At 38.7% G+C, this 25,564-nt stretch overlaps 1 protein-coding gene across 1 annotated transcript in view; it reads left to right on the top strand.

Moving 5' to 3' along the window:
* The window catches only part of LOC126195380 (low-density lipoprotein receptor-related protein 1), an 818,691-nt gene that overhangs the window by 519,677 nt on the left and 273,450 nt on the right, over nucleotides 1-25,564 (top strand). Inside the window, exons 20-22 of the mRNA XM_049933960.1 lie at nucleotides 9,000-9,246; nucleotides 14,247-14,420; nucleotides 21,780-22,025. Of these exons, the coding sequence (XP_049789917.1) occupies nucleotides 9,000-9,246; nucleotides 14,247-14,420; nucleotides 21,780-22,025 (667 nt within the window). The remainder of the gene's footprint in view (nucleotides 1-8,999; nucleotides 9,247-14,246; nucleotides 14,421-21,779; nucleotides 22,026-25,564) is intronic.

Raw genomic sequence — 25,564 nt, 5'->3', positions numbered from 1 at the left:
TGCATGATGATGGCATGAATGGGACTTCCTTTTCATCAATTGTGACAATTAATTAGACATGGATGCTGTTTTCAAATCCTGAAAACCGAGCCAGTCAGCTCGGTGTAAGCACGCACACTTATGTTACCAAAAAATTGTGGGTAAGTGACAGTGCTGAAAAAATGATGGAGGCTTTGTTCTGGGACAGCAGTGGCATAATCCTTATTCATTGTGCTCTAAAGGGCACTACAGTGACAGATGCATCCTACCAAGATGTTTTGAAGAGCAAGTTCCATCCAGCATTGAGTGAAAAATGGCTGGGAAAGGCTGCACGTGTGCTTTTTCACCAAGACAATGTACCAGCCTATCAGGCGAACAAGATGCCGTAGTTTCTTCATGCTCCCTACTCACCTGACCTAGCTCATAGCAACTTCTGGCTGTTTTCAATGATGAAAAACACACTCTTTGGTTACACATTTACTAACCATGCCAGTATTGCTAAGCCAGTGGTCAAACCAGACTCCTAGGGAAGCGTTCACAGTGGCCCTGGAATCATGGCATCAACATTGTGAAAAATTTGTACAGCTGCAGGGAGATTATGTTGAGAACTGACACAAATTTCGAATTTTTTGTGTAATCAGTTTCTGAGAAAAAAAATCGGAGGTGTTATAACTTGAATGCATCTCTTAAAGTTATTAGACAGAGCTCAAGAAACTATACTAACTTTTTTAAAAATCTACTTAGGGAAGCAACAAAGAACTAAAATTTTGATGACTGGACAGGGATTTGACTGCTACTCTTTCGAATCGGAACAATAGATTCAGAAGGCAACTATTCACACTACCATTCCCTTAAATGTGAAGTTGTCTCATACAGAATATATTCCTAGACACTCACTGATGTAAATAACCATTTTGCTGTAACAACAGTACTAGAAATGAGACATTCGTTTATCTTTCATTACCCTCTCACTGCATTTCTCTAGCATCACTACTACTGTGAATGTTCCATAATGATATAACAGTCTTTGTTTCCTTTGTCCATGGAACTTTCATCTGCCATTGAAATTCTGTTGACACTAATGACAACCATTTATTTGAAAGTGTGCAGACTGATATTACTGTAGTTTCAGGTTCTTCATTCATCAAAGCATTCTCTTGCCAAAATTTTCCAAGTGTGACTTGCTTTCTTTGTTTTTTAATGTCATATCAACTAAAGTATCAACCATAATTTTTCTCATCTCCAAAAGTGCAATGCTTGACACATTTTGATTATATGTCTTTATTTTTAATGAGATTCCAAATCACTTTGCCCAGTTTGACTATGACTGATATGATGGCCAATGGAGAGTAACAAATCTTTCCTTCTAAATGTCATTCGTGGAATGCACAGGAGTATATTGCCACCCCTTAACTTGTGTCAGATATTCCGCTTTTATTAGATCTGGCTCATAATTTACATGATTGCTTGCATGCTAGTCCTGTATTTTACTTTGCAACAAACTAGAGAAAATTGGTTTATTGTTCTGCTTATTGTGTGTGAAGCAGTATCACGGATGATTATATACCTAGGAAGTAAACCTGGAATAAGATGAGGGAAAAAATTTATTACTGTCCATTTTAAAATGGTTGCTGGAAGATACGTTGTTTTGATTATGTATGATTGTTATCAAGCAGTCAAACACCTCTGAATATCTGTATGCATTAAAGTTAAATATTGTATAGAGCTTCTCTGTGACTTCACTTTTCACACACTGTTCCTTTGTTGGTATACATTGACAGTGTAATGTGTATATGGGTACTCCTGCTTCTTGTTGAATAAATCGTACTCAAAGGAATACCATTAATTGGTGAACTACACCCTCTACAAATGCTATCATGTTTAAGGCTATGAAACCACCAATCATGTACACAGACTTTCATCAAATATGAGCCTTGATTTTATATACCTTTACTATCGAAACCCAGTCGAGTTCATTGAATTTGTTAAAGTACAATTGCCCTTTCACTATGTGGACATTAGAACACGCATTGTCGGTGAACTACAGTACACCAGCAGGGTTAGGTGGAGTGATGTATGAATATTAAAGGATTTAAGGAATAGTTCAAAAGAACATCTCTTCACTTTTTCTAACTGAATTCGGATTGAAGGTGAATTCCAACTCATGGAGAGAGGCAGCTATTGTTTCTCTCTTGAACCCAAAAGCTAACTGCAAAAAACTGATTAGCTATAAAAATATGTCTCTCAGCAGATGCATGAGGAAAACTTTCGAGCACAAGATATCTGCTGCTTTGTGTGGGCCCTTAAATACAGAAAGCTACTATGTCAAGTCCAGTCTGGGCTCAACATACATCACTCAACACTTGACAAACTTACCTTACTAAAGTCTGCGAAACAAGAGGACTTTGTACGCAGGAAACAGTTACTAGGCATATTCTTGATTTTAATAAAACCTGTTATACAACATGGCAATATAACGTCCTACGACAGGAACGCGATTAGGATCTTGTAGTTGTATCCCAGTTGTATTGAAATTATTTGTAGTCAATGCTACTTCAAATGATGAGTTCGTAATAAGGTGGGGGGGGGGGGGATTCTTAAATGTCACAATTTTTGGAATAGGAACAGACAATATAGTATAAACAGTAAGGAGCCTAGTTGGTTGTTTTCTGTTTATTGATGATTCTAAAATCTTCTGTTGAGGCCCCAATCTAGAGATTGATGATAATGCCCACTAAATACAAATGACACAGAAGAGACTGGAGATTTGGGAGGAAGCTGCAAGCTGTCCATTCTCCCCTGAGAAAATTGTGTGTGTGTGTGTGTGTGTGTGTGTGTGTGTGTGTGTGTGTCTGTCTGTCTGTATGTATGTATATTAATCTGTCTTCGTGTGTTAACATGTTTTTAATGCAATGACATTGAGATTTGAAAACATTATTTTCGCTCATATATTTGATGAGAAATTTAACTGGCTAATACACCTAAAAGTTCTTAAAAGAAGAACTTTAGGGCTCTAAAGATTTTGAAGCCCTAATTGATCATGGATAGACGGCAGCTGCATGATCTACAGATCAGCAGGACCTTATCTAAGAATGCTAGACATAATCCACCATGGAGGTCTTAGGCTATAGAACTAGCGGTCTCCATGTAGCAAAATTTCCGTACAGTGAGATATGATTACGTGGAACAGTAGTTCTCACAATTGTCAGTATTTAATGTTATTGCCCAAACAGCATCTGAACGTGTCTTCCTAAGTGGTAGAGCAACAATGAGACCTTCTTGCAATCCAGGCAGTGGAGCCACTCTCAAATCTAAATGTGTCAAATATGAATATCCTAATCCAGGAATGGAATAAATATCTCCTATGGTAATTAGTAAGGCTGAGGTGATGTTTGGATCTATAGTGTACACGACATTTGCTACGCTTGATTAGCTTTTTTCACAAATATTTTATCAATTTTTAATGTCTTCATTGTTTCTGTTCGAGAGACATTTGCATTTCCCAGTGTTCCATTCTTAGGGCTTGAACAATATGGGCAAGGTGGTTGTAGGATAACTGAACTTATATTTGATTTACAGACATGAAATTTTGTAACTTACACAAAAGATGTTTCAGACCACTATAATCACAAAAAACTTACTTACTCTCTTTACATTGGTGAATTCGTTGTCTTCTAATATTTCTAATGCACTAACAGTGCACGTTCCCATTGCATTCACCTTTTTCTTTGTAGCTGGCACATATACCAGAAAATGTCTTTCAATTAGACAGAGAAGATCATCAACATTTGACAAGGAGTCTCACTTTCCAGATCTGTCTCCCTTACCTAGCTGGTATTTCAGAATTAGTTTTCAATAATCCTATGAATTGTATATTGCAATTTCCAGTCCTGAAACTCCAATAAATGAATACTTTATTGGTACTGCACAAATGTCATCAAAACACATTCACTTCAAGCTTTGTACATGCTCACACAAAGTAGACAGTCAGGTTAGTTGTCAAACTCATTGTCCTGTGAATTACTTATCATGCTTCCACTGCAAGCTTCATTTCTTTTGCTGGATGTTTCAGTATATTCTTCATCAATACATGCTTGTGGCCACAAAATAACACATTCAGAATCATCCAAAGCTCATAGCCCATAGCTTTTTACACACACACACACACACACACACACACACACACACAAACACACACACACACCTACCAGCTACTAAGTCACCATATTCTAAATAAGTACATTATAAACCTACCTACTGAAGGAGGTGGAGTGAACGCTGAAATAGTTTTGATGATGGGCAGAATGCAGCACCTCTCATAAATGGGTCATGTGATGAATTGTTGTTGTTGTGGTCTTTAGTCCAAAGACTGATTTGATGCAGCTGTCCTTGCTATTGTATCCTGTGCAAGCCCCTTTATCTCCGGATAACTACTACAGCTCACATCCATGTGAACCTGCTTACTGTTCTTGTCTCTTGGACTCCCTCTGCAATTTTCATTCCCCAAACTTCCCTCCAGTACTAAATTGACAATTGCTTGAGGCTACAGAATGTGTCCTATCAACCAGTTCCTTCTTTTAGTTTCTTATTGACAGATTTCTTTTGTTCCCCATTCCATTCAGTTTCTTCACATTAATTATGCAATCTACCCATCTAATCTTCAGCATTCTTCTGTAGCACCACATTTCAAAAGCTTCTATTCTCTTCTTGTCTTAACTGCTTGTCATCTGTGTTTCAATTCTTTACAAGCCTACACAACACACGCATACCTTCAGACAAGAATTTCTAACCCTAAAATTTACATTTAGTGTTAAATTTCTTTTCTCAGAATTGCTTTTCTTGTCATTACCAGTGTACATTTTACATCCTCTATTTTGGCCATCAACAGTTATTTTAGTGCCCTAGTGGCAAAACTTGTCCACTACTTTCCTAGTGAAATTCTCTCAGCATCTCCTGATTTAATTTGACTACATACCATTACTCTTGTTTTACTTTTGACAATGTTCATCGTGTATCCTCCTTTCAAGACACTGTCCATTCCATTCAGGTGCACTGCCAATTACTTTGCTGTCTCTGACAGTCATCATCAAAGTTTTTATTTCTTCTCCCTGAACTTGAGTTTCTTCTCCAAATTTTTATTTTGCTTTCTTTACTGCTTGATCAGTGTGCAGATTGAATAACATTGGGGATAGGCTACAATCCTGTCTCACTCCCTTCTCAACCTCTGCTTCCCTTTCATACCTTTCGACTGTCATAGCTGCTGTCTTGTTTCTGTACAAGTTGTATTAACCTTTTGCTCCCTGTATTTTATCCCAGCTACCCTTAGAGTTTCAAAGAGTGCATTCCAATTGACATTGTCAAAAGCTTTCTTAAAATATATAAAAACTATAAATGTAAGTTTGCCTTTCTTTAACCTTTCTTCTAAGATAGATTGTAAGGTCAGCATTACCTTACATGTTCCACCATTTCTTCAGAACCAAAGCTGATCATCCCCAAGTTCGACTTATACCATTTTCTCCATTCTTATGTAAATAATTGGTGTGTGTGAGTACTTTTCAGCCAAGTTTTATTGAACTTATAGCTCAGTAATATTCACACCTCTCAGCATGTGCTTTCTTTGGAATTGAAATTTTTACTTACTTTTTCAAGCCTAAGGATAGTTCTCCTGTGTCTCTATATCTTGCACACCAGATGGAAGAGTTTTGTCATGGCACGCTCTTCCATGGATATCAAATGTTCTAAGAGAATGGCATCTGCTCCATGGGCCTTGTTCCAGCTTAGATCTTTCAGTACTCTATCAAATTCTTCTTGCAGAGTCATATTTCTCCTCTCATCTTCAGCTACTTTCTATTTCTGGTGTATAATATTGCTTTCAAGTTTACTTCATCTTGCAGAGCCCCTCTGTATATTCATTCCATCTTTCAGCAACCCCTTCTTTGTTTAGTACTAGCTATCCATCTGAGCTCTAGCTGTTTATATAACTGCGTCGCTTTTCTCCAAAGGACTCTTTAATTCTCCTGTGATTAAGGAAACGAGCAAGCTTTTGGAGCCAGTGGCCTCTTGTTCTGGCAGAATGATTGAAGGGAAAGAAAGAGGGATGAAGGAAAGGGACTGACGGGGTTTAAGAAACGGAGAGAATTATGGAAAAGTCACCCAGTAGGCAGGTCAGGGGACAATCAGTCCTTCCAACTCATCCTGTAATTCTCCCCAGATCCAGGTTTCTGGGTGACTTTTCTGTAACTCTCCCCCTTTCCTTCATTTTCCTTCAACCCTTTTGCCAGAAGAAGAAGCCACTGGTTCTGAAAGCTTGCACATTTCCACAACCTTTATATATATTTTTTCCTGCTACTACTTTGTCAGTAGAATTTTTTATCTACCAATTGAATTACTATGTCAAAACAAACAAAATACAAGGCTATGTGCCAGGGTGTAATATTATGTTGAAACAGAGATACATATATCATCAGCTAGCTCAACATAATTTTATGTCAAAAACAGTTGAAGGGTTAATGATCACTAGAACATGAATTACCAGTGTTATGAGATGTAAAGTTGCTACTCACCATACAGCGGAGATGCTGAGTCGCAGATAGGCACAACAGAAAGACACTCACAATTAAAGCTTTCGGCGATTAATGCCTTCATCAACAATAGACACACACACACACACACACACACACACACACACACACACACACACACACACACGACTGCAGTCTCAGGCAACTGGTGCGACATAGTATCTCCGCTATATGGGAGTAGCGACTTTCCTTCTCATAATATTGATACATTCCTTCCTGGATTTTCCATTGTTTGAGAACATGAATTAGGATAGATTGCTACTCACCTCACAGAAGAAGCACTGAGTGGTAGACAGGCTGCTGGATATTATTAAGCTATTGGACTAAGTCCTTCACCAGATGAATGCTGTAGTCAGTCAGTCAGTCAGTCAGTCAATTATATGTTCCATAGAACATTTGAACAGTTCTTTTACTAAAATGATGTGCAACAAGTGAGTTTACAGGATATTTTCTCATGATTAGTGTTAACATTAATGACCACACTATATTTTCCACCTTGCTCGCGCAACTATGCTTAAAAACAAAGGTCTTTTCCCCCAATGTGCTACCAGTTTTTAAACAGAAATTAATCCATGGTATAGAAGGAGTTGTCCAGGAGAAATGATTTTTAGGTTAGATTTAAAATATGCTTTGCTGCCTGTCAGACATTTTATATTATTGGGCAGATGATCAAAGATTTTTGTTGCTGCGTATTTAAATCCTTTCTGAACCACTGCCAGCTTTAATAACGACTAATAAAAGTTGTTTTTACCTCCAGTATTGTAGATATTGACGTCACTGTTCTTCTCAAATAGTGATGGATTATTTATGACTAATTTCATTACTGAATATATATATATATATATATATATATATATATATATATATATATATATATATATATATAACAGAGGGAAACATTCCACGTGGAAAAAATATATCTAAAAAGAAAGATGATGAGACTTACCAAACAAAAGCGCTGGCAGGTCGATAGACACACAAACAAACACAAATATACACACAAAATTCAAGCTTTCGCAACAAACTGTTGCCTCATTAGGAAAGAGGGAAGGAGAGGGAAAGACAAAAGGATGTGGGTTTTAAGGGAGAGGGTAAGGAGTCATTCCAATCCCGGGAGCGGAAAGACTTACCTTAGGGGGAAAAAAGGACAGGTATACACTCGCACACACACACATATCCATCCACACATACAGACACAAGCAGACATATTTAAAGACAAAGAGTTTGGGCAGAGATGTCAGTCGAGGTGGAAGAGTAGAGGCAAAGAAGTTGTTGAGAGACAGGTGAGGTATGAGTGGCGGCAACTTGAAATTAGCGGAGATTGAGGCCTGGCGGATAACGAGAAGAGAGGATATAATGAAGGGCAAGTTCCCATCTCCGGAGTTCGGATAGGTTGGTGTTGGTGGGAAGTATCCAGATAACCCGGACGGTGTAACACTGTGCCAAGATGTGCTGGCTGTGCACCAAGGCATGTTTAGCCACAGGGTGATCCTCATTACCAACAAACACTGTCTGCCTGTGTCCATTCATGCGAATGGACAGTTTGTTGCTGGTCATTCCCACATAGAATGCATCACAGTGTAGGCAGGTCAGTTGGTAAATCACGTGGGTGCTTTCACACGTGGCTCTGCCTTTGATCGTGTACACCTTCCGGGTTACAGGACTGGAGTAGGTGGTGGTGGGAGGGTGCATGGGACAGGTTTTGCACCGGGGGCGGTTACAAGGATAGGAGCCAGAGGGTAGGGAAGGTGGTTTGGGGATTTCATAGGGATGAACTAACAGGTTACGAAGGTTAGGTGGACGGCGGAAAGACACTCTTGGCGGAGTGGGGAGGATTTCATGAAGGATGGATCTCATTTCAATGAGATGAGATCCATTTGATGTACATCCCACCAGTGTTAATTAAAAATACATTTGTAAGCACCATCATTACCTTTCTGCACCAGTACCTGATTCATAGTGAAGTGTTCCTGGACAACAAGTCATGCCAAATGCTGTTTCTTATCATGTTGTCATCCTCTTCCTTATCCCCCCCTCCCCCCCCCCCCCCCCAACACACACACAGACACACTCTTGTGTCCCATTTCATTTACACCAATCATGCTATCATGTACCAGCTCTGCACAAGAGATTTTATATTTCCATTTCAAAGACAGTTTAAAATTACACAAATGATACAATAATATGAATAAGCAAATTGTCACAATGTGTTAACTATACCTGTCATGAGTTTACTGTTATTAATATTTATGTAGTGTTTAAAATAACACAAATTATACAGTAATATGAGTAAAATGTCTGTCACTGTGTGTTTGCTCAAATTGGTAGTTGACTCCACTGTTATTCATTTTTAATAATTATTTGTGTACAGTGTTATACAGTAATTGTACTAAATCTTTAATATATGATTACTATTTCAATGAAGACTTGAATTTATAGATATACTGCAGAAGAGATGATCGGTGTCTTCCAAGTTCAGCTCATTGTGATGGACATCAAGACTGTTCTGATGGTAGTGACGAGCAGGGATGTAATACAACAGTCACCAGTCCTGTTCATCCAACAGACATCAGGCCTTTGTGTGGTGCTCATGAGTTCCAATGTAATGACGGATTGTGTATAAGGAGCACCTTTGTATGTGATGGTCATGAAGACTGCTCCGATTCTTCAGATGAAGCCTCCTGTGGTACATTGTGCTATACCTTTTATACACTAGATTCTTTGACATTGAATGTAGTGAAGATTCATGGAACAGTCTAACACTAATTTCTTTTCCCACAATTTACTTGGCATGAAATTTGTCTACTATCTGGAAAAAAAGTAATAAGAATCACAGTTGTATGCTACTTTATTAAGGAGAGTTGTCACTTCAGTCACATAATATTATATCTTTCATCAATGTGGCACATCCATTTATTCTCCAGAACTTGAATTGACTGACAAATTGCATCTTGTGGTAGGAGTGAGGTGTCAACTGACAGCAAAAGAGAGACTAGTTTAATGCCAAGAACCAAACACTCTTCTTAAGTAGCTTCTCATCTGTGTAATTCTGGATTTAGATTATCGGATGCAAGAAATTATATCACAGGCATAATGAAGGGCACATCAGGGTCACAGCCACACTGCAGCACAGTGTATTTTGTTTATTATCCTTGGTCAGTCTTATTATATCTTTTCAGCCTTACTTGCAGCTTTGAAGACATTAAAAGTTGAGCTTTGACTGCATCTACAGCTGGTATCTGTTGTGAATCAGCTCAAAAGTATCCTTCCCTTTGATGAAGCGTCTCTCACCATCCCATACTTGAAGAAGACAATTGTAAGAGAACATTCAAAACAAGTTTAGAAGCAGGGGTAGTAATAATGTATCAAGGAAATTGAATGGAGGAGCATAGACAAAAAAGTTGTGAACATATTTCAACGAAATAGATTTGGGACTATTGGAAGTTACTCTTCTTGGAACGTCTTATTAATACTGGGAGTCATTGTGTGTAGCACATAACTTGACCAATTTTTACATAGTGGCAGTGCTTTTCAGTTCCAAACAAGTATAGAATTGTGTAATGTGAAATACATTCACTTGTTGTTTTGTAAGAAGCAAGCTAGTAGGGTGATTCAAGAAGGAAAGCCTTTGTTGAGCTGACTATAATTGTATAGAAAATTACAATTAATACAGATATGTTTACCACTTATGTCTTGGCTGTATATACAGGAGCAGCGAACTGAAGCAGTCAACAGAAGACAGTGCCAACCCACAAGAGTGTCATTTTGACTTAATGTACCTTGTATGTTGGTTAAATCCAAAGACAAGAACATAACTGCAGTAAAATAAAACTGTTTATGTAGTAGGCAGTTATTTCTATCAGCTCAAATGATAATACTTATTACCAATCAAAAACACAGCAGTTAATGTGACGAGACTAATCCTTCTGGAATTGAGAGTTAGCAAATTCTCCTGCTGACCTGTTCTGTTAACATGCAAAACATGGCAGTTGTCAGAATGGTAATACTGTTGTTTATTGATAGGTTTATCATGTACAGAAGGTAGGATGTGACAAGATGAGGGTCATTAACTGGAAATGTAGTGTGAGACTGAGGAACCTTACATGTGAAATTGAATTAAGATGTTCCAGAAAAATTAGAAACTCAGATTTAGAACAAGTCCAAATGCTGAATTTATCATCATTGTACCATAAACACAAAGGACTGTTGATCCCCAAATTCCAGAAATATCCTGTCTACAAAATTCATGAAGAGGTTGCAATGTAAATGTGAGCAATCTGTTTGCCAATGTGAGCAATCTGTTTGCCAATCTCTAAAAGGTGAATTACTTATTGTTTGTAGTTAAAAAGGGAAGAAGGAGATAAGGCATTGTAATACTTTCAGGAAGTGTTCATTCTGAGCAAATGTTCAGTTGCAGCTACTAAGTATGCAATGTTGGCGTAAGATAAAGTGTGGGGATGAGGAAAAGGGGAGGAGGCATGGATATAGATTTCAGTAGCTAATGAAAATGGTTCAAACATTTATCAGCAATATTCATTTGATTCTTTCAAGGCAATCAGTTTGGCTTCCAGCAAGGGAAAAATTCAACAGATGCCATAAATAATTTCATAGAAAAAATTAGCACAGCTCTAGACAAAAAAGTTAAGTAGCCGGAATTTTCTGTGACCTGACAAAGGCTTTTGATTTCGTAAATCATTCCTTGCTGATCCACAAACTAGAAAAATATGGGATTAAGGGTGCAGTACTTCAATGGCTTACTTCTTACTTATCTAATAGAAAACAAAGAACAATCATCTCTTCAAATGGTGTAAACTACCATTCAGACTGGAAAACAATAACACAGGGTGTCCCGCAAGGTTCGATCCTCGGTTCAATTCTCTTTCTATTGTATGCCAGCGACTTACCATTAAACATAAAATCACCATCCGTTCTGTTTGCTGATGACACGTCTGTCTTGATAGAAAGCGAAGAAACAGAAACGATTCCTGATAGAGTCACTGGTACACTAGACAGGCTAGAGTCATGGTTCCAGTTAAATGGTCTGAAGCTTAACATATCAGAAACAAACTTGATTGAATTCAGAACCAAACAGTCAAGAGACCAAGAAAATAGTATAAATCATAAAAGTGAAGAAATAACAGAAGTGCACTCTGCCAAATTTCTAGGTCTACACCTCAATAAGAATTTAAACTGGAACACACATATTGTGTACCTGTGCAGCAAACTGGGTAGCTTTACATATGCCATGCATATATTATCAAGAGCTACTAATATGTCCACTCGCAAGGTAGCATATCTGAGTTACTTTGAATCAGTGATACGATATGGCATTATTTTCTTGGGGGAGGTCCAATAATATATCCCGTGTACTGAAGCTCCAGAAGAAAATTACCAGAAATATGTGCACTGCACAGCAAATAGAATCATGCCGTCCATTATTACAGAAACGAAAAATTTTGACTGTCCACTCCCTATACATATACGAACTAATCATATTTTTACACAACAAACCGGAATTGTTCATTAGAAACCAATTTGATCATCCATACAGTACAAGAAATAAAGATAATTTTATGCTTCCTGCCCATAGATTGAGATTATATGCTCAGTCCCCACAATATATGGGCATGAAAGTCTACAATAAACTTAAAGGCAAAAACATTCTAAACATGGAACTAGGGATACTAAAGAAGAAGTTACATGAAATTCTTATACACAAATGTTGTTACTCATTAGAAGAGTTCATGGAAGATGAACTGATAATTTGAGCAGAATCCAACTGCAAATTAGCATTATATTGTGGTTAAAAAAAATTGTCCATTATCAAGAAAGATATTTACCTATGCTGGAAAATAAGAAAATATAGATACTGCTACATAGACTAAATATAGTTTTAAAAAATAGTATTAGGTTCTAGTTTGTATTTTTGATGTGTCTCCTGTACCATAATTACATGATTTGCAAGTGTATGTTATGAGACTAATAAAGCACAATTCACAGCTCTAGGTTGATGAATATACTTAGGTTGCTATATCTTCAAAAGAAGGTAAAAAGTAAGAGTACTTAACTTATTTGGAGTAAAACACTCCATGATTTCAGCTCTGAGGTCTTGAAAGAATTACAGTTTTTCTTTTGCTGTCAATAAGCAGTTTAAAAATGTATAGATTTAAAATTTAGGGGCAACAGCAGTGAGAGGATTGTTGTTGCAAAACTTAATCAGCTTAGAAATACACGAGGTACTTGGAGTTAGTCGAGACAAATTTGTAAGAAATGAAAGTGGGTGGCCAAGAGACTTCATACAGTTTTGAAGTGACATGTAGCCATTACTGGAAGCTTTAATGCATTCTGAAGTTGAAACCAACCAGTGGAATGTGAGAGGCACATAGTCATAGAATTTTGGGTAGAGACAGAAGTTTTCCTGTGTGAAAAGTGGTACATGGAACAGTTGGATCTAGAGAAAGATACTTCTAGAGCAAGGGCCTCAGAAATGATACCAAGAAACACACAGTTTTAAAGGAACATGATGTGTTAGCCAAACTCTAGTTTAGCAAAGGCATACTTGCAAAGGTACTGATATAAAGTGCTTGAGAGATGAAGAGTATGCAGAACACAGAGCAGTGCTTACTGGCATAAATGTATGAATCTGGATATTGCTAAAAGCACATTTCCTTGCATTTATTTGTCTGTTGTGTCTTTTAAAAACCGCATTTGTTGAGGCAATCTTCATATTTTGGTGATAACAGTATTTTCTGATTTTCACCACTGTTTATTTTCCATATTGATTTTTACAATATACCTATTGTAGAGGATTGATCACAGTCACCATGCAAAGAGCTTATATTAACTGTGGTGTTTAGGAATTTTGTTAATATAACATTTTATTTTATTTTAAGGGAACAAAGATTTACAGCTTTTAAGTATAGAAAAAAATCTTGATTGGCACAATAGCTCTGCCATTTTATTAAAAACCACCAGTTTTGGTTAAATAACAAGACATTCATCCAATCATGATCATGTGTATTTAGATTAGTGTTGTACCTTATGTTAACTCCCCAAAATATGGAATTCATTCATCATCTGCGTGCAAAGATATAGGATATAATACACTCTAAATGTTATTCTCAGCCAACATCTCCGTGCATTTCCACTGATAATTTGTAAATAAAAACTTTGTTTGAGTGTACCTGGAAGATATGGAGGAAAATACAAACTTTGATGACATTTTCATGATGTGCAATTATAGCATATTTAATAGCTTTCATAATTTGGGGGATTATGTTTAATTTTGGCACCTAATGTATGTATAAACCAATAAATTAACAGGGTAAAGCACCTAGCCAGATTCTGCCAATGCTTTAGTTTATGAAGTTAACTATGTGTAAATGCTGTAACTGAATATTTATTAACACTTTTATCTAACTAAATGTATGTAAGATAGTAGTAAGAGACAGGAGAAGGAAAAAAATAGAATGTGTATTCTGCTTTGTAATGTGTACATTGTATTTATGTTACTGTGTCTTATTCAGCATTGTACTGCCTTGTGCTTACCTCTTTCATTCATCTTTTGGTATCCTCACTTGTATAGAAGATGTTTTGTTTTTCAAAGCTAAAACCCTTTTTCCTTTTCTTTACAATAAACAAACATTTCTCAAAAAAATGTACATATCAAAATTTAAAATATTTCAGGAAATGTGTCCATGGCTCCAGCTACTACTACTGTATCAAGTTTGTATGGATCACCCTATGAGTGTGAACATCCTAATAGAGTGTGTGATAACAATACTATATGTCTTCCGGTTGAGTTGCTCTGTGATGGGAAAACACAATGCCAAGACGGGTCAGATGAAGGCATGCGTTGTGGTATGTATTAGCATTTAAAATGTATGTATCAAAATTTTATTCTGAAAACAACTTCATGTTTTCTTCTTTGAATTTTTCTTTGGGTGTAACCTTCTACTAACAGTTATTCAGTGTCAACAACGTCTATGTAGAAGTTCTGTATTCACTGGAACACAATTACTAAGGAGGCAGATTTTGCTGTATGTATCTCCTAAAGTAACAGTCATCAATAAAGTTGATGATTTGAGCTCTGGGAAGCATAGTTTTAATGTAGACTGTGTGCCCTCTTCTCCTCTTACCTGTAAACCAGTTCTATTTGCCAACTGTAAGGAGACTTAGAATATTTGCCAACTGTAAGGAGACTTAGAATATATTGTGAAATTCAAAATGTTATTTGCACTTGGGATTAGTTAGAAATTCAACACAGGATCGCAGTTTCTTTCTTTTGGCACATCATATTTGTATGAAATGTTGAACCCTGCAGGAACTCACTTGAATCCTTCACAAGTATGGTGAAGACATGGACATTCATTGCACTTATTAATGCCTTACTACTGTTTACTGTAGTTACTAGACCAACAATTTATCTATGAATAATAAAAAGCAAAATAGTAATTCACAAAATGGAGAAGAAGAATCAGAATAGGAATAAAATATCCTTTCTGTTCCATGAATGCTTTGAATATGAATAAAAGCATTAACCTGGAGTAAGATCAGGGTTCAGTGTCTTATTGAACCAAGAGGCAGAGTCCAGATGACACTTTCCATTGAGACATATACATCCATAATGGATTATATAAAATCATATACAGTCATTTTACTGCAAGGGTGTAGCAAATTCTTTCCTTGTTGTGAGCATGTTTCACACTTGTTCACGGTAGAGAAGAGATTGTGCATAGCTGTTGTTTGCTATCCCGGTGCTTTTTATTTGTCTTTCATAACTGATGAATTTTGTTGTGACATCTGCTATCTTGAATTCTCTGTGTATTTAATTTACATTTTTCCTGTCATCCTAAAGTGTGTCTGACAAGTCCCCATATCACTGGCTCAAAACATTGTATTGCATGTTGTAGTACTTGTATGTAAGAACTATATATCCAGTGGATCTGTTTGTGCACCACTGTGTCTTACTCAGAGATCTCCATGTCCACCTAACATCTTGCTGAGTTTTGCTTCAAGAGGTTTCCTCAAGAGTTTTGCAAAATTCTTCACTGATGTTGAGCAACATGAGACTTCCCCATAATGAGTTGTCTGGCATGGCAAGGTCTGGGCTTCATGCTGACCGTTTCAGTGGTGAAGGAGATGTTGCTGAACCATGCACAGTCCAGTGCCCTCAAAAGTGTTCTAGGGTCTCGTGCATCTAAATAGCAAAGTGTGTTGCAGCTCTGTCTTGCTGTAGCCACACATGATCCATGATTTCTTTGTCTGCAAGCTGAGGTGTTAACCACATTTGTAACAAGTCCAAATAAAGATTTCCCTTTCACACACCCTTCAAAAAAATATGGTCCCAACCAGTATTGCAATGATTCATATTATAATATAAGGGGAGGGGGGTCTTTTCTAATTTTTATACATAATGGTGATTTTCTGTAGAACATAACATCATATTCTTCCTGTGTCAACTGCAATATATCATACATTCATCATAAATTTACAGTGTGAGATGTGGCATTTGGAAATTGTGCCAATCGAGCAGAGCAACTTACCACTTGATGTTGTCTGATAATTCATTCCCAAACATTGGTCTAAATACACCCCTGGAAATTGAAATAAGAACACCGTGAATTCATTGTCCCAGGAAGGGGAAACTTTATTGACACATTCCTGGGGTCAGATACATCACATGATCACACTGACAGAACCACAGGCACATAGACACAGGCAGCAGAGCATGCACAATGTCGGCACTAGTACAGTGTATATCCACCTTTCGCAGCAATGCAGGCTGCTATTCTCCCATGGAGACGATCGTAGAGATGCTGGATGTAGTCCTGTGGAATGGCTTGCCATGCCATTTCCACCTGGTGCCTCAGTTGGACCAGCGTTCGTGCTGGACGTGCAGACCGCGTGAGACGACGCTTCATCCAGTCCCAAACATGCTCAATGGGGGACAGATCCGGGGATCTTGCTGGCCAGGGTAGTTGACTTACACCTTCTAGAGCACGTTGGGTGGCACGGGATACATGCGGACGTGCATTGTCCTGTTGGAACAGCAAGTTCCCTTGCCGGTCTAGGAATGGTAGAACGATGGGTTCGATGACGGTTTGGATGTACCGTGCACTATTCAGTGTCCCCTCGACGATCACCAGTGGTGTACGGCCAGTGTAGGAGATCGCTCCCCACACCATGATGCCGGGTGTTGGCCCTGTGTGCCTCGGTCGTATGCAGTCCTGATTGTGGCGCTCACCTGCACGGCGCCAAACACGCATACAACCATCATTGGCACCAAGGCAGAAGCGACTCTCATCGCTGAAGACGACACGTCTCCATTCGTCCCTCCATTCACGCCTGTCGCGACACCACTGGAGGCGGGCTGCACGATGTTGGGGCGTGAGCGGAAGACGGCCTAACGGTGGGCGGGACCGTAGCCCAGCTTCATGGAGACAGTTGCGAATGGTCCTCGCCGATACCCCAGGAGCAACAGTGTCCCTAATTTGCTGGGAAGTGGCGGTGCGGTCCCCTACGGCACTGCATAGGATCCTACGGTCTTGGCGTGCATCCGTGCGTCGCTGCGGTCCGGTCCCAGGTCGATGGGCACGTGCACCTTCCGCCGACCACTGGCGACAACATCGATGTACTGTGGAGACCTCATGCCCCACGTGTTGAGCAATTCGGCGGTACGTCCACCCGGCCTCCCGCATGCCCACTATACGCCCTCGCTCAAAGTCCGTCAACTGCACATACGGTTCACGTCCACGCTGTCGCGGCATGCTACCAGTGTTAAAGACTGTGATGGAGCTCCGTATGCCACGGCAAACTGGCTGACACTGACGGCGGCGGTGCACAAATGCTGCGCAGCTAGCGCCATTCGACGGCCAACACCGCGGTTCCTGGTGTGTCCGCTGTGCCGTGCTTGTGATCATTGCTTGTACAGCCCTCTCGCAGTGTCCGGAGCAAGTATGGTGGGTCTGACACACCGGTGTCAATTTGTTCTTTTTTCCATTTCCAGGAGTGTACATTCATTTCCAATTTTTTTTCATGTGATCATCTATTGTTGACCGTGGAACTTGAAGTTCAGCTGCTCTTTTAAAATAGGTTTCACTGGATACTGTTCAGTTGATTGAGTGGCATACATTTCCTCTTGCATTTTCTTCTTCTCCTTTTCTCCTTTTTTTTCCCACTCAATGCACAGCCTGTCTTTGCCACTGCCTCGATAGCCATAAAAGTTAACAGACAGTTCCTTCTCTGGGCTTTCCTGCACTGCTTTAAAATGTGGAAGGAGAAGTCCTATTGAACAGAATCATGACTAGTTGTGAGACAAGAATTTCCTATGATAGAGTGAAGACAAAGCAGCAGTCAGTGATGTGGGTCATACCAGCTTGCTCAACAAACCAAGAAGACTATGCCATATTTTTTCAGCCAGAAAGGTTAATGCAACTGCTTTTTTTCCAATGCTAAACCACTCTTGTTTGTAGATTTTACAGAATGTGGGAGAAAAATCAATTCTGCAGCCTTCTATGAAACATTAACAACTGAGAACTTAAATGACACAACAAAATGGATCAATTATTGAAATAACGTGGTCTCTTGACTACTAGTGTCATGTTTTTGCATGAAAATATTCTGCCACTCTCTGTCCCGCAAACACAAGAATTGTTGTATCAGTTCAAATGAGAAATTTCTCCTTATGACCAATGATTTCCCTCTTTATATGTACATGATGAAGTTGGCCTCCAGTACTTTGACTCTGATGAAGGACTTAAAGATGCTGTCACAGACTGATGGAAATCTCAGACATCAGAATTTTATGCAAAAACACTTTGTCAATTTGTAAAGATACATGATAAATACTTAGATCTGAATGATTGTATATGTATGTAAGTAATAAAAAGGTCACACATTTTTATTTGTGAGACATACAAAACTGTTCTGCAACATGGTCATGGCCATTTTGAGCTCTTAGCCCTTTCATCAGGTGTATCTGAGATCTAAAGTAAAATGTTAGTTAAGTTGCAGACAGGCACAATTAAAAGATACATATAGCTTTCAGCCACAGTCATCATCAACAAAAGAGAAATTCACACCATTCATACACACAAGCAAGCACACCTCATGCACACATGACCGCCAATCTGGCAGCTCAGGCCAGAATGCAAGTATCATGTGGGATGCAAGTACCAGTCTAGAGGAGGCAGGGAAGGGGAAGGGGGATAGTACTGTATGGGTGAGGGGAGAGGTGAACACTGTCTGGCAGAGTGTGCAGGAACTAGAATGCCAACTGGTGCGGTGTCAGGAGATCGTGGAAGTGAGGAAAAAAGGATTCGAGAAAGATGGGCAGGTGCAGTGGCATTGGGCAACAAACAGAGAGGATGGGAGACGAAAATGGGAGGAGATGATAGTACAGATGGGGTGGAAACTGTTGGTTGGGGGGTGTGGAGACACTATGTTACCGTAGGTTGAGGCTGGGATAATTACGTGAGCAGAGAATGTGTTGTAAGGCTAATTCTTATCTTGGCTGTTCAGAAAAGCTGGTGGTGGAGGGAAGGATCCAGATGGCTCAGATAGTGAAGCACCATTGAAATCAAGCGTGTTGTGTTCAGCTGCATATTCTGCTGCAGGTTGGTCTACTGTACTCTTGGCCACTGTTTGACAGTGGCCATTTGTTCTGGTGGACACCTGGGGGTTGTCATACCAATATAAAAATCTGTACAATGATTGCAGCAGAGCTGCTAAATGATGTGGCCGCTTTCACAGACGGCCCGTCCCCTGTTGGGTAAGGTAAACCTGTTTGTAACAGGACTTTAATAGGAAGTGCTGGGTGGATAGATTGAGCTGGTCTTGCACCTGGGTTTCCCACAGGGACATGATCCTTGTGCCAAGGGATTGAGATTGGGAGTGGTGTAGGGATGGACTGGGATGACAGGGGGTTGGGTGTATGCTGGAACACCACTTTAGGAGGGGTGGGAAGCACCTTGGGTAGGCTGTCTCTCATTTCAGGGCATGATGAGAGATAATCAAAGCTCTGGTGAAGGATGTGGTGCAGTTGTACCAGTGTGGGGTGGGACTGGGTGATGAAAGGGGCACTCCTTTGTGGTTGGTTTGGGGATGGTGGATGGATTGGAGGTATGAGGGGAAAGGGAACATAACATTTTTTGTGGGCTAGACTGGGGGTACTGCCTGTCTTTGAAGGCCTTGGTGAGAGCCTCAGCATACTGAACAAGGGAATTCTTGTCACTGCAGATACAACATCCCTGGCTGGCCAAGCTGTATAGGAGGGATTTTTTGGTGTGAAAGGGATGACAGCTGTCAAAGTGCAGGTACTGTTGGTGCTTGCTGGATTTGATGTGGATGGAGTCATGAGAGAAACAGAAGTCAATGTCTAGGAAGGTGGCATGATGGGTTGAATGGGAGAGAAGGTGTTTAGGTTGTGAAGGAATGAAGATAGGATGTCTTGGGCCTGAGTCCAGATCATCAAGATATCATCAACGAACCTGAACCAGACGAGGGGTTTGGCATTTTGGGAGGTTGGGAAGGTGTCCTCTAGAGATGGGTGCCATGCAGGTGCCCATGGCTGTGCTTCAGATTTATTTGTATACCTTCCTTTCAAAGGAGAAGTAATTGTGAGTTGGGAGAAAGTTAGTAAGGTGTATAAGGAGTGATGTAGTGGATTTGGAGTGTGAAGGATGTTGGGGAAGGTAGTGTTCAGTAGCAGTAAGTCCATGGGCACAAGATGGATCTTGGTGTACAGGGAGGTGGCATCAGCTGTGAGGTCTAGGGATTCAGGAGGTAAAGAGGTGGGGATGGTGGAGAGTTGGTGAAGGAAGTGGTTGGTGTCTTCAGCTTAGGAGGCTAGATTACAGGCAATTGGTTGGATGCATTGGTCAATGAGGGCTGAAATTCTTTCAATGTGCACCTGACCATCGTTCCGTGCTCTTCTCCTTTTTCACCCTTTTTGTTCCCTGCCCCACAACCTCCTGACACTGCACCTGTTGGTATTCTAGTTCATGCACACTCTACCAGACAGTGTTCGCCTCTCTCCCTGCCCATACACAGCTATCCCTTCCCCTTCCCCATTTCCCCCAGCTTGCTGCTTGCATCCCATGTGATGATGTGTGCATGAGGTCTGCTTGCTTGTATGTATGAATGGTTTGAAGGCTATGGCTGAAAGCTTTATGATAGTGTCTTTTAATTGTGTCTGTCTGCAAATTATTGTGTATCTTTACAGTAAGTAGCAATCTTTCTCTCCTGCATTGTTGTTATTCCTGACTGGAGTTTCCATTGTTTGATTTTGTAAAACGATAGTTGTGACCTCCTCCATTGAACAATTAAAAAATTAAAAAAAACTAAAATTTAGAAACTAAAGAGCAGAAGAAATAATTTAAAAAGTAGCCTACGTAGCACTAGTAGGTTGTCATGTTCATGCCCAAACAACTAGCAGGCAAACTTCTGTAACCGGTGGACCATCATAATAGCATTCCAAACTGTGGTTGAAAAGAACACCAACTTTCAGACACAACAGATGGTGAGACTAAGACCCTGAAACCATTCTAGTGTACAGCAATTACTGTCATATAAGACAAAGGTGTTTTTTGAAAAAATTTCTAACAAATTTGCATTACTAATGTTGCAGTGCTAATGAGACAAACTGATTCACCAAAATCACAAACAAAACATTTGCTGTTTGTAATGTCACTTCACTTGTTGTTTTCTTTCTGATATTTTTTTTCCAGTGTTAATGATACATTTGTGGCTGGATTGGGTGATGGAAAATTCAGAAATATGTGGCATGGCATAAAAAGGAAATTACAGATTCAGTGAAATTACTTTAAAATTGGAGTTAATGCTTCTCAAATTTATGAATTCACTTTGATTATATGAATTACAACATTAAAATAGTATTAAATTGTACGGCACAAAATTAATTGAAAATATTTTACCATGGACAATATAACATATTTGAATATAGTGAACAATTTGTTTAATTTCAACATTCATGAGCTCATCTTCAGGTGCAAAAATTATTGTACAGTTACATTCATTAATCCAGTTTTAGGCTAACCACAGGCTCTGTCTTTGTTTATGATTCATTTTATGTTCATTGTTGTGGTTATTATTATTATTATTATTATTATTTTTTTTTTTTTTTACAATTATATTTTCCAATCCCATATTTTCTGGGTGTAGTTTCTCTCCTTGAGCGATTTCTGTATATATTTTCAGATGATCGTATGTGTGATATTCAGCATGTCTGTACACATACTTGCCATAATGCACCAGAGGGCAGAGTTTGCTCCTGTCCTGCAGGAATGTATCTACAAACTGATGGTTCTACATGTTCCCCATGGCATCCTTGTGATATGTGGGGAACATGTTCTCAGCGTTGTGAGCAGCATGGTTCCAGACATAAATGTTCCTGCGAACCAGGGTATGTTTTGCATTCTGATGGATTCACGTGCAAAAGTACAGGTAAGTTTCAAAATGCTTTAGAACAAATACATGAGGATGAGGTTGTGAGTTACACTTTTATGAAATTTAAGCATCATGCATATTGTTCTTAAAGATAAAGAGTTACGTAGGCAAATTACACATCTTTATAATTTCAGTTATATTACTTGCAAACCAAAGATTTCTTCCCCTCTGTACCAGAATGGAAACGTTTCCTCATACAGATGATTCTTCTATTATCTAGAAACAATCTGCATTTGGTTTTATGTAGTTTTTGGAAATTTGTGGTAAGGTCTTATGGAAACAAACTGCTGAGGTCATCAGTCTGTAAGCTTACACACTACTTACTCCAACTTAAACTAACTTGTGCTAAAGATGACACACACACCCATGCCCGAGGTAGGATTCGAACATCTGACAGGGGGAGCTGCGCGGACTGTGACAAGATGCTTGAGATCATGCGGCTATGTAGTTCTTGCAACAGTTTTCTTAGAGAGATGAAAAGAGAAATATTTTTTGCATAAGGCATTATTTTTTGAAGAATTTACTGTTAGTGAACTCAGCAATTTCCAGAAGACATAGTGTGGTGTCTATGAATCATAACACATTAAATAAATCTTTGTAGATACACATATGACAGAAAGTGCTAGATATCCAATGACCACAGTGTGAGACATTTAATAATTCAAAAGTTAATGGCACTGATAACGTGGCAGTTACCTGCTCGCTCACTCAGTTACGATCCTGATTGATTGGGGTACAAGATATTATGTTCATTGATAGCCATTTTCTCCTTGTACATTATATACAACTGAACAGCATAAATGCCTGATAAACAACAGGTGTTTGGCATGTGGAGCATGCAACTGAGCATCTCCCGCACCACGCACTCTGTCACAGCCGAGTTCAAGACATCAGTCTGTGCTGAGCTACAATCACATCAACATTTCTCCCAACAAGTGTGAATTTTGAAGCATTATTCATTTCATGCAAACAGAAAGGAATAGTGCAGCAGAAATTCCTCAGAGAATGAGCTGAGTGCACGGAGAAAACATTGAGTGATGATGATTTTGTGCATGGATGGTGTTGAAAAGTTAAAGATGGCCAAACTGACTTGCGTGATGAAGGGACCCAGGACACAAGTCTGTGACTACAAGGGACCTTCTTCATTGAGTTGATGAAGTGTTTAGTGAAAACTGTAGGTTCACTGTAAGTGCCTTGTATATGGAATTTCCAGAAGTTTCAAAATATTTTTCATATTCTATTACTACAGAACATTTAGGTTACTCATTTCAATTAATTGTCAGCAACATTTTATAAAGAAGGTATTGGAAAGCCACTCCACAGGTAAGACAAATGCCTGTCATTGTGATGAGTATATTGAAAAGTAACTGTAAGTGTAGAGTATGGCAACCTAAATATGATACAAAATCACAAAAATTGTCTGTATTTTTGAAAGAAAAAGAATAACTGTTAGGAAAAAATTGTATATGTTAGACAATGTAAGCCACTTTAAAATGATGTTGTATTTAAGTCTTTAAAGTTACAAATGTGTACTAGAAAAAATAAAAACATTTTTATGGTCGGAGTTCTTAAATATGGCACAGCTGGTCCAAAATATGATACACATGGGCTGTTATTATGTGCGCTGAAGATAGAAGATCGAGGTCTTAAAATTGAGATTTTTCTAGGATATTTATGACATGAAATGTATGTCAAAGTGAACTACAGAAATTTCTTAATTCATTTTTTTCTATTTTAAATAATATAAAGTCAACCATCAATGGGTAGGGATTGTTTACGTGTACACATAATATATTGACACTAATACAAAAATAAGAGATGTGTAAAAGAGAATCCCTGTTGCACTCCCTGCCCTCCTTTTTTTCTGTTAATAACAATTGGACCGTTGAACATGAAATGGATTCTTCATTTGATATTTCCTTACTGAATAGCTACTTCAGGAATCAGCAATTTCCCTCTCACATCATTCTTACTAATAAGAAAAATGTCTTTCTCATTTAATTCAAAAACTATTTTGTCCTTATTCCCAGACTCTTGGGTCCTAACTTCTTGTTCATTTACTAATAGTTTTTGTGTGGTGTAGATATATTAGCAGCTGTGTGAATTCCTCTTTCCTCTTGAAATTTAGACAAGATAATCTTCTCCACCTACATGTGCTAGAACAGTTATTACAATAGGATCTGGTGTAGATTCTCCAAAGGGATTGACATCATACGTTCTGTCATCATTCTTCAGAGAGATTTTGGCCCAAATATATATGCAATAGCTGCTCCCCCCTTCCACCTTTTCCCAAATTTCACCCAATTAGAAACTAGATTCATGTCCCATGTGACTGAAGGGAGAGCTACATGGTAGTGAAACATCATTTGTGTTACCACTCTTTTACAGTGTGGAAAGGCAGTAGGTCATCCTTATGTTGCTGACAAAGTGAGGTGGCACAGTGGTTAGCACATTGGACCCGCATTTGTGAGGTCAAAGCTTCAAATTCCTATCAAAGGTTATCCATAATTTCCCAAATCACTTAAGTCAAATAGTGGGATGGTGCCTTTGAAAGGGCATTTCCATAATCGGAGCACGTGTGTTCTGTCTCCAGTGATCTTGATGAAAGGATGTTAACCACTAATATTCTTTTCTTTTTTATGTTACTAATAGCATTGCCATCATTAACTTCTAGGAAAGGCCTTGAACGAAAAAAATGGCATTTTGTAAGGTAGGAACTCGTATTTCAATTACCTTCAACGTGGGTTCATAAAGTATTTTTCTAGTGTAAATGTTCTAATACTGCTAAGGAATTTTATACATGGTACAAAGTTTTCCCTTAATGAGTAACCTCTCTTCTACAATTTCTTTGATATTAAGATGCATGCATTATTTATCATAATTCACAAAGTTAACTTTACACTTTGATCTTCATAAAGGTTAATAGTTCCAGAGTATTGCATCTGAAGGGATTTTTGTAACTAGGGACGGCCTGAGAGAAATGTCTTTACTGTCTCACTGTTAGCTGTTTAAATACTGCAACTATCTCGCTAATGGACCCAGTGCATTCTCATTCTGTAATTTTCAACTATTACTTTCTCTCCTGGCCATCAGTTCTTTGTTATGGTCACATCTGTTTCATTTACACCAACTGCTACATACGTGCGGTGAATATTTATCTTGGCTCTTTCGTGATAAATAAGCTACAAATCCTGTATGCCACATCATACTTTTTCAGGATGACCACTCTTTCAGTTATGCAAGTTGCCAATGCTTTCCATTTAGTACTTTCTTCTTGCCCTCACATATCTCATTAGATCCTTATGTTGTTAATTACCTCTTTATTAACTACCTTCTATCATTGACTCATTTGTTTTCCATTCTTCTTCTTGGCACTTTCTAAATGTCACTTGATTTTAATATTTTATTTCATCTCATTTCCACTTATAATATCCCTCCAAAATTCTTGTAGATATGAGAAGAACATTGGCTTTGTTAACTGTTTTTAGTAATTTTTTAATACAAATTCCATATCTTCATCCTTATTGTAACTTCTT

Source organism: Schistocerca nitens, chromosome 7 (assembly GCF_023898315.1).
Source record: "Schistocerca nitens isolate TAMUIC-IGC-003100 chromosome 7, iqSchNite1.1, whole genome shotgun sequence".
In the NCBI taxonomy this organism is placed as follows: Eukaryota; Metazoa; Arthropoda; class Insecta; order Orthoptera; family Acrididae; genus Schistocerca; species Schistocerca nitens.
The sequence above is the reverse complement of the archived record's forward strand: the minus strand, read 5'-3'. Positions and strand labels throughout refer to the sequence as shown.